Here is a 10,245-nt window from a genome sequence, read left to right as displayed (position 1 = left end):
TTATTTCCTCACTAGTTTTCTGTGCTCTCGTGGTCTGGTGTTATGATCTCATGGACTTCCAGGCCAGAAGGGACCTGATCATGATCATCCAGTCTGACCTACACATTGCAGGCCACAGAACCTCACCCACAGGTTGCAAGGGAAGTGAACTGAAATATAGTTTATATTGCTTTGAATTTCTATTTCTAATGCAATATGCATAACAAGGCACATAAATTTAACCTGGGAGTTTTGGTATCAGCATTTCTTGCATGGAACAGATAAAGATATAAAAGACTCACTGAGGTGATGTTCAAGCAGCCAGTACTCACCTATTGGATGGATCCTGGAAAGAAGCTTCTGAGAAGTTTTAAAGTCCTCAGCATGCACTCGGCTTTTCTAAATGCCATCAGTTCTCCAGAGCTGGTTTGTGAAAGCAGCCAAGTAACTGGATAGTTACAGCAATTCCAGTCAATTAGTGTGAGCAGAGAGGCATCCTTAAAGAACCACCCACCATTCTGCTGAGCTCCAAGGGTTGGCAGCAGGAGACTCAAATTTTAAAGTGTCTCCATTTGGCTGAAGACAACAGCAGTGTTGAGAAGACGGTTCTCCCTGCTATTTGAGAACTGCCAAATACCAACAATAAAACAACAGCAATAATTACATTGAATTCTTCACCACTCTTCACAGTGAAGACCCACTGCTAAGGTGGTAGGTGACACAGAGCCATGGTGTCGCTGAGCTGCTCTTGATGGAGAAGCTCGATTCGTTATTACTGCAGAGTGCATTTTGAAGCCCAGCCAGTTGCTGGTTTCAGATAAGAGGCAGTCTGGAAGTTGTCAGATAAATTGTAAAATACAGCATAAGGGGATGTTGAGTTGTGTCTGGTCGTCAGGCATAGTGCATATTTCACCACAGCCTGGAAAGGCTGCTGTTTATTCAACCATAGATTAGATTCATAGATAGATTCATAGATTATAGGACTGGAAGGGACCTCGAGAGGTCATCGAGTCCAGTCCCCTGCCCGCATGGCAGGACCAAATACTGCCTAGACCATCCCTAATAGACATTTATCTAACCTACTCTTAAATATCTCCAGAGATGGAGATTCCACAACCTCCCTAGGCAATTTGTTCCAGTGTTTAACCACCCTGACAGTTAGGAACTTTTTCCTAATGTCCAATCTAGACCTCCCTTGCTGCAGTTTAAACCCAGATTCATAATAGCAACAGAGATCCAAGGAAAAGATCCCATCACCCATGCAAGCTTCATTCTGACTTCTTGTGTGTCCAGCCAGGGACAAACTGAAAATATAGCAGGTGATCATGTGCCTAAAGACTGTACCAAAGGCGCAGGCACAGGGGCCTGAATTAAGGTTCCACAGGCAAGTAAGACCCTGGCATTCCTAACTTTTGAGTGCTTGTCGTTGCAACTGAAATAATAGTGTTTTAAGGTAGGGTTTTGAAAGGGTTAAAATTAGGTACAACTTTTGCAGCATGAGCAGAGTTTGACCCTGAACTTGCAGCGCTGCCTGCTACTCCCTGACCTTCCCCCGGTGTGTCTATTTCCCTTTCTGCCGGCTGGGCTGTTTTAGACAATGAGCTGCTCCTTTCGGGGCGCCCCAGTTCCCATGGGTAACTGATTACAGTCTTGCCCACTCCAAGCATTTGAAAATCACGAGCCACCCCCCCCCCCCGGATGAGAGTGCTTTAAAAAACGTGGGATTTAAACCCCTACTAATAATTACTGTGGGGCTGGTTTGGTTTCCCAGCTGGTTTCTGAGCCTTCAGGCTGCACTGGGGTCACATTTTCAAATTTTCTCTGCAATCAACAAGGCTAGAAACTTCCTCTCTTTAGCAAACAAAAGCGGAGTTTCACCTCAGCACAGGCTGAAAGGAGCTGGGGCTTTAACAAACCAATCAGCCACAGCACTGCAACCAACCAGAGCAATGAAAGATTGTGAGCCTGAGGCTCAAATCCCAGGAGCTGGTGACACCCCTGGCAGGACTCCCCCTTTTCCACTGAGCCCGAGCAGCCTGAGTGTGAGTGAGAATCAGGCTTTTCCAACATGTTTTCACAAAAGCCTCCAGGGCTGAAATGAACAATGGGCTCCTTCCCGCTCCAACAGACGGAGTCAGTTCCAGGTGGGACACCCCCCCCCCCTCTTGCTGCTGCAGGCGGGGCCTAGTGTGAACTCGGGAAATTCAAACTCAGGGTTCCTCTTCCCGGAGGGAGCCATGGCTGCAGAGACCCCCGTGGAAAGTCTCCAGGACCAAGCCACGTGTCCCGTCTGTCTGGAGTACTTCAGAGAACCTGTTACTCTGCAGTGTGGGCACAATTTCTGCCAAGCCTGCATCAGCCAGTGCTGGGAGGGATCTGACACAGGCGCCTCCTGCCCCCAGTGCAGAGAAACTGTGCAACACAGAAACCTCAGGCCCAACAGGCAGCTGGCAAATGTCCTAGAAATAGCCAAATGGCTGAGTTTCCAGGCAGCAAAGGGAGCAGGAGGGGAGAGCGTGTGTGGGGAGCACCAGGAGACTCTCAAACCGCTTTGTGAAGAGAATCAAACCCCCATCAGTGTGGTGTGTGACAGATCCCGGGCTCACCGAGCTCACACCGTGGTTGCCATAGAGGAAGCTGCCCAGGAGTACAAGGTAGGGAATTGCTGTCCAGTCTAATGGGTAATAACTTTGGGTTTTAATTACGGGTTAATGTTGGCAGAAATTGCCTGACACAGGTGTAATTTGCCACTCAGCTGTGTGTAGCCTTCATTGCTATATCAGAAGCTGTACAAATTAATGAGACTCCAGCCTGGCCAGAAAGGCAACAGAAGCAGGTTTTAAATTTGGCTGAGGTGGGAAAGTTTTCTCTGAGCAGCTGAATCCTTTTCAAACCCAGCTCCCACCAGTGAAGTATGGGAACTCCCTCAGACCAGAAGCTGTGAAATGAGGAGCGAGGTTTGATTCACAAGAGCTGCAGGCCGGTCTATGTGGGAGTGCTGCCCTCAGGCTGGAGAAGGCAGAGTTATGAGATGTGGCTGTTATTACTGATTCGTCACTGATTTTATTATTGTGATTTGCATCCCAGCAGCCCCTAAATGAGATCTGACCTCGATTGCGGGGGGAGCAGCACAAAACCCACAGAAGGACAATCCCTGCCCCGAGCCATTTACAGTCTGACAGGACAGAACAGACAGGGTGGGAGGGGAAACAGAGGCACAGTGAGGGGAAGTGACTTGTCCAAGGTCACTCAGCTTGTCAGTGGCAGAGCTGGGTATAAAACCCTGGTTTTCTGAGGTTCAGGCTAGTGCCCTAACCACTAGACTATCTAGTAGGACCTACAGTCATCTCAACTCTTGTGTTCTGGGTGGAAAACCAACCCCTACAAACCTACTGTCAGGCCTCCAAATCAAACCACCAAATCGTTTCTGTTTGTCAGGAAAAGATCCAGGCCCATTCGAAGTCTCTGAGGGAACAGAGAGAAAAGCTCCTGCTATTGAAAGTAAATGGAGAGAAAAGAAGCCAGGAGTATCTGGTAGGTGCCCATTGTTTTTCACTGCTGGGACATGGTGAGGGGCGGTTTGTTGGTAGATTTCTGTGTGGTGTGGGGAATGTGGGCTTGTTTATGTTTCTCCATGATCATGGGATACTGTGTGTGTGTGTGTACACACGTGTGCATCACAAATGTTCTCTCCTTGGAGGAGGACAACAGCATCTTCTGCAGCATCTAAAATGCATTTTAATTAATGAGTTAATTACTGTCCCTTGTGGCTTTCACAAAACTTCTCCCAAACTGCACTGACTGTATCCCAGCCGTGCCATGTGCCAGCATCTGCCGTCATTTCTTGTATTTTTTAAAACCATTTGTTTATTTTCCCCCTGATAATTCTATCAATGTGGAGCTGAGTTCTGTTGCCTGCTGCTCTGGGTCTGGCGTCTCAGGGTACGCTCACACCGCCAGCAGCAGTGAGCCCCTCCGGGTCTTGCTCAGCAGAGTTGGACTCATGGGGCTCACAGTAAAGCACTAAAAAAACCTGTAGACAGCACTTTTAAACTGCAGCTGGGGTGGGAGCTCAGGCTCTGAAATCCACCCCCCTCCCTCCCTCGGCTTCAGAGCCCAAGCTCCAGCCTGAGGCCCAGTGTCTACACAGCTGTTGTTCGTGCGGTAGCGTGAGCCCCTGAGTCTGTTGCCCTGGGCTCTGAGGCTCACTGCTGTGGGCCGTGTAGACGCACCCTCAGAGGCCATTGGGAACAGTGTCGGAGCCACGTCTGACATGGAGACACCCCTTTAAGGGATATTGGGGCCAAATGGGAAGCTGTAGGAAAATCCTCTCCCTTGGAATCCCAAGGGATACTCAAGTGTCAGGATGTGAAGAATTACAGATTTCACCCCCCCCAAACCACAGGTCCCAGACTGTCACTGCAACCTATCAGCTCTCTGGAGCCAGCAAGGGAAGGGCTAGTGGAACTCTGGCCCGCCAGAGGATCCGTCTACGAAGCTCCTGATTGGAGCAGGCGTTCGAATACATGACTTACGCCAGCAGGCATCACAGGAAGTTGCCCAAACTACTGAGTGAACTCCAGATCTGCTGCTGGACTGGACCCTGACAGTGGCTTGACCCTGGCATAGTTCCTGGCTCAGGTTTGACTTGCAGTACTGCTGTCTGACTCCGGCCTGACCCTTCGCATGGCGGTCTGACTCCGACTCCAGTGCTGATCCTCACGCGACTCCTGATACTGATTCTGGCTCAGCCTTTGGCATGACTCCTGATCTCGACTCTGACCCCAGCCCTGGTGAGATCCTGACTCTGACTCCAGGTTTGACTCTGGTTTTAATTCCTGGCTGCCGATTCCAGTTCTGACCACTAGGCCTGACTGCTCGTGCCCTGGTCCCTACACAGATGTCTTAGAGATTGTAAAGAAATTCTCTCTTGTAAGACTCTATTAAAGGCCCTCAGGTGCCATCCATGTTCCTGACTAGCCCTTTCCTTACTTCTTATAGATACAGACACAAACCGAGAGACAGAAGATTGTGTCTGAATTTCAGCAACTGCGGCAGTTCCTGGAGGAACAAGAGCGACTCCTGCTGGCCCAGCTGGAGAAGCTGGAAAAGGAGATTCCGAAGATACAGAGTGACAATGCCAGCAAACTCTCTGAGGAGATTTCCTATCTCAGCAACCTGATCAGTGAGCTGGAGGGGAAGGGTCAGGAGCCAACGAATGAATTCCTGCAGGTTAGACTGAGTTAGAAACATCCCAGATCCTCTCACAGGGGAGGGAGGGTTCCTGAATCATAAATACTGGAGTCCAGCAGTCAGAGATCTGAGTGTCACTCAGTGTGTGCATTCCTGAGATGTGAGTGACTATTGCTCTTTGAAGAGTTACGGACACATTGATATTAGAGCAGGGAAAGCCCCATTAGCTCAAGGAATCCATGGGCCTGGAGCCAGGGCAGGGGCTCTTTTCCCCATATTTGCAAAATCCCTTCCCTGGGATATCGTGTGTGTGTCAGAGGGGACTGAGATTCTTTTCTCTCTCTCCTCTAGGACATCAGAAGCACCTTGAGCAGGTACGTGTCTCTCTCTCACTCCCCCTCACATGTCACAATGCTGGCTTGGAGATGATGTTAGCAGCACATCTCCCCAAGGCTCTTCAGCGAAATGTGTGAGGCAGGGTCACATTTTGCATATAACTCTCTCTGATTAACTTCATCCTGAGGGTCTCACCGTTTTAGAGAAGACTCTGGAATTACCTATTGAACAGGAAAGATTAACCTAAATTATATTCTAGAGATATCACATCCCTGGGGGCCTGGCTGCCTCAGGGTTGTGGGGATGGAATATGGGCCTGTCACTCCCAGCGCACTGGTTACCATTCAGCCCAGGGCAGCAGTGATCAAGAGCACATCCCACCAGAGAGCTGTTTGGAGACCTGTGTGGAATGAGCTGGGGAGGTGGGAGTTGATGTATCAGCATAGTTCCTAGTGGATAGATTTCTACAGCACTTCACATGGGAACTTTGTATCCCTCCGAGCATGGAGGCCAAGGTGTGAATTGGCCATGGAGACTCGCATCCCCTTTTATCCCCAGAGCTGGTCTGTCCAGGCCAGAGTTGTAGAATATCAATGGGACCTTCAGAGGGAAGGTTTCACTGTCATGGCTTGTGCTCCACCTGCTCTGAGGCTGGGAGAAGCAGAGGAATTCTAATTCCAGGCCCATTAGAGCAGCAACTTTCACAAACAACAAAGTAGGCTGTGTCACTAAATGAAATATAAGAATGTGAAATTTTCTCTTCAGGTGTGAGAAGGGGGAGTTCCAGCAGCCAGTGGAGATTTCTCCTGAACTGGAGAAGAGACTCAGCAATTTCTGCCAGCAGACTGTTGCTGTAATGGAGACTCTGAGGAAGTTCAAGGGTACTGAGAAGGGATCTACAAGGGGAAATTGGGATGAGCTTCTGAGACTGTGGGAAGAGGTGGGCGCTGTCCAGCTGGTTCATCCTTACGTGACATCTCTATTGAATGAAAGGTGGAAAGTAGAGCAATAGAGCAGGTGTAACAGGAGCCCAGGTGTCGGGATGTCTCGCATTAATTCATGACTTACCAGAGGTCACAACATAGAGGCTCAAATTTAGCAAAATGGCCTAATTTTGGGTCCCTGATTTTCTCTCCCAGCTAGAGAACTTGCAAAGCTCTTGGGGGTCAGAGAAACAGGGGTGCTAGTCTGGCTGGATCTCAGGACTGCCCCAGCCTGTGCCAAGGTCTGCACAGGCCTCTACAGCTACTGACTAGGGGAGTCACTAACTGCCCCCTCTGCCCCTTTGCCAGTTTAGGGTGAATCTGGCCCGTTGAGCCGACTCTCTCCCAGCTCAAATTTCCACACGTATAAAATGATTTTATTATTTGTATTTCAGTGTCAGGAGGACGAGGGCCCCATTGTGCTGAGCTCTGTGGAGATGCTGAGTGAATAGACCCAAGGGGTTTACAATGAAGAGCCCTCACCCTGCAAACTCTTAACAGCCCGTTAGGGGCACAAAGTGTGTGAAGTTACAGTCACACTCAAGCCTTTGCAGGATCTGGCTCCAGGGCAGCGTTTCTCACAGGCAGCCACCAGCAGATGTTTTTCTGCCATGACAGCCGCTCTGGGCGGAGACTGGGGGACCAAAGTGGCAGCCGCCTCTCCCGGCAGCACCCAGCAGTTGCCCCTGAATAGCTGTTACCAAGGGCAGTGAGATGCATCTCACTGCCGTGGTGTTTGTGCTGGCACCTGGGCCGCCGCAGCAGCACCACTGGGGACACGTGGGGCTGGTGAGTGAGGCACTGGAGGCAGCTGCAGTGCTTGGTTGCCGGGGTGCACCCTGGGCAGCTTCCCTACCTCCACCCAGCCGGGGCATGGGGAGTCCGGGGTTCTGCAGGCAACCAGAGAGTTCCTGATCCACCTTCCCTGGGGCAGGCTCTCACTGAAGGGCCGTGGGAGGCAGGGACAGAGAGACTTGTTCATCAAGATCTGGTGGCCACACTCTGAGGCCACCAAAAATTTTGTTGTGAGATCCCTTGGTCTAGGATCTGACAAAATGCAGTAGGTGACTCAGACAGAGGAGGTGGTTAAGTCCATTAATGGCTATTAGCCAGGATGGGTAAGGAATGGTGTCCCTAGCCTCTGTTTGTCAGAAGGTGGAGATGGATGGCAGGAGAGAGATCACTTGATCATTACCTGTTCGGTTCACTCCCTCTGGGGCACCTGGCGTTGGCCAGACAGGGTACTGGGCTGGATGGACCTTTGGTCTGACCCAGTATGGCCATTCTTCTGTTCAAGCCAGCTGGGTTTGGAGGGTGAGGAGGGGATGATGAGGGGAATCTCTCTTACTGATTGTATCTCCTAGGGTGGTTGTGAGACCTAATGGCTGTTGGTTCCATCTGGGAGATGCCTGAATGAAAGAGGGGGGAAAAGGAAGGTCTCCGATTAGTTTTTATTTCTATTAAAGACCTGTGTGTGTCTCTGTCCCTCTGTCAGTTTCTCGGTCTAAATTCAAAACAAATTAGGTCACTTCAGAGTGGGGATGTCATTATAAATATGAAAGCCGGAAATCTCGTCTCTTTTCCCTTTCCCCCTCCAGCCACTCTGCCGTCTGCACTGGAGACACAAAGAGGGGAATCCCTAGGAGCACTCAGACAGGGTGAGATGATCTTTAAATTATGAGAAAATTCCAACAAAAACATTTTCATGAAATTGTAGCTAAAGTTAAAAAATAAACCCAGCCCTGGCGCCCACAGCCCCAATACTAACACATTGAGCAGTGAGAAGATCCCAGTCTGGAGTCACACAAACACTCCTGACACCAACCAGAGTGCTGAGTTCGTGCCCACACTGATGCACAGAAACACTCACTGAGCAGCATCCAGACACCCTTAACTCTGACCCTGAGTCTTTCATACACATTCATTGGCCTTTTGATAATGAATCGAGAGGAATGAGTAGAGAGCCCTCTCCCCTGAGGGCTGAGCCTCTCCTTTACCCTGGCAAGGGGGGGCGGGGGGGCTCTCCCATTGGAGCATCTCACTCATAATTGACTAGGGAGATGCTCTCCCTCTGACACTGCCCCCCCCTCTGGGCTGGCGCTACCCCACCCAATGCCTCCTCCTATGCTCTTCCCCCAGGCTGCATGTCTCTGTTTTCCAGCCTGGGAATGGAGGATGCAGTTTGGGGAGGGAGTTTCCCTCAGTGGTTTAAAGCTGGTACCTGCCTCCTCTGCTCCCTCCTCACTAAAAGCATCTGAAACCTTCCTCGCTGTGTCTGTGCCACTGGGAATGGAGCAGCCCCAGCAGCGGGAGCCAGGAGCTGAAGCCTCTGCAAACAAATGAGAAACCAATTAATTGCCTCCAATTAAACAAACTGAGGAGCTGCAGTGACGTCTCTGCTCCGTGTCAGGTGCCCAGGACAGAGGCAGCGCCCTGGGATCCAGGCCTGTCCCAGGCAGACCAGGGCTGCTGGGGAGTGTGAGAAACGGCCCCAGGCCCCCCTCAGGGCTGAGCTCTGCCCCTAACGCTCTGATTCTCTCTGTCCCCAGTGACTGTGACTCTGGATCCAGACACGGCTCATCCCAAACTTGTCGTGTCTGAGGATCAGAAAAGTGTGAGCCAGGGAGACACCCGGCAGGATCTGCCCGACAACCCTGAGAGATTTGACACTGCGCAATGTGTGCTGGGCTGTGAGGGATTCACCTCGGGGAGACATTGCTGGGAGGTGGAGGTGGAGGGTGAGGAACGCTGGGCTGTCGGGGTGGCCAGAGAATCTGTGAGGAGGAAGGGCTGGATCGGCCTTAACACTGAGGGGGGAATCGCAGCTGTGGGGCAGTGGTGGCAGGATAAGTTTGAGGCTCTCACCTCCCTGGGGATCCGCCTGCCCCTGCACTGGGTCCCCAGGAAGCTCCGTGTTTGTCTGGACTGTGAACGGAGGCAGGTAACGTTTTTTGATTCTGGTGATGAGACTCTGATCTTCGCTTTGCCACTCACCTGTCCCCCTGGGGAGAGAATCCTCCCCTGGCTCCGGGTAGAGGCCAGAACCCGGCTCAGACTGTGTCCCTGAGACACCGGGGGACCCTGAAATCAGCCTCTCTAGCCCCATGCACCCTCGTCAATCTGACGCCAGAGGACTGCTGTCTTAATGCAGTCGCTGTGATCCTGCAGGCCCCATAGAGCCTCTGCACTGTCAAACCATAGAGAACAGGGTAGGGAGGGATGGAGGTAGAGAAGCCAATCTCAGTGCCCCAAGGATTTTGTAGCCGGTTTGTCACTGTTCTCTGTGATCCAGGATGACGCTGAGCATCCAGACTCAGACAGTGTCACTGGTTAATTGTGGGGGACTTCTCTAGCTCAGCGGTGGATTTAGAGTTAGGGGGGCCCTGTGCTCAGCTTCATTTTTAGGGCCCTTCCTTGGGACCCAGCCAAGAAAAAGAACATTCTCTCTTATCTCCCCCGCCCCTGTTTTTCATTCTTTTTTTCTTCAGCCTCCTCCTATAAGTAATAGCAAATAAATGAAAATAAAGTGAGGTACCTTGATTGTTTTTGTAGTATAACTTATTTTTCCACAGACCACTTGAAAATCGCTGGGGGTCTCAGTGGACCATGTAATGATCTTTCCAAATATTGTTTGTACCATTAGCTAACTATTGTAAAGCACTTTGGATAAGAGCACTTTATAAAAAAAAGTAAAAAAACATGTTGGGGTGAAGGGTCTGGCCAGGAGTTAGGGTGCAGGAGCAGGCTGGGGGTT

General features: G+C 50.8%; 1 protein-coding gene across 1 annotated transcript; it reads left to right on the top strand.

Annotated features, from left to right (window-relative positions):
* Positions 1-2,083: 2,083 nt before the first annotated feature.
* LOC128845165 (zinc finger protein RFP-like) lies at positions 2,084-10,031 on the top strand. Its single transcript, XM_054043544.1, has 7 exons — positions 2,084-2,633; positions 3,418-3,513; positions 4,981-5,211; positions 5,524-5,546; positions 6,274-6,389; positions 8,090-8,149; positions 9,041-10,031. The coding sequence occupies exons 1-7, from the start codon at positions 2,217-2,219 to the stop codon at positions 9,556-9,558; spliced, it is 1,461 nt and encodes a 486-aa protein (XP_053899519.1). The 5' UTR covers positions 2,084-2,216; the 3' UTR covers positions 9,559-10,031.
* The last annotated feature ends 214 nt before the right edge of the window (positions 10,032-10,245 follow it).

Source organism: Malaclemys terrapin, chromosome 11 (genome assembly GCF_027887155.1).
Source record: "Malaclemys terrapin pileata isolate rMalTer1 chromosome 11, rMalTer1.hap1, whole genome shotgun sequence".
Lineage (NCBI taxonomy): Eukaryota > Metazoa > Chordata > Testudines > Emydidae > Malaclemys > Malaclemys terrapin.
This window is presented reverse-complemented; position numbering and strand designations above follow the sequence as displayed.

Excerpts from the sequence above, each read along its gene's own strand:
- LOC128845165 (XM_054043544.1), top strand. The coding sequence starts at position 2,217 with ATGGCTGCAGAGACCCCCGTGGAAAGTCTCCAGGACCAAGCCACGTGT. Across the intron at positions 5,212-5,523 it reads CAACGAATGAATTCCTGCAG|GACATCAGAAGCACCTTGAG; the intron begins GTTAGACTGAGT and ends TCTCTCCTCTAG. Across the intron at positions 8,150-9,040 it reads CCTAGGAGCACTCAGACAGG|TGACTGTGACTCTGGATCCA; the intron begins GTGAGATGATCT and ends CTCTGTCCCCAG.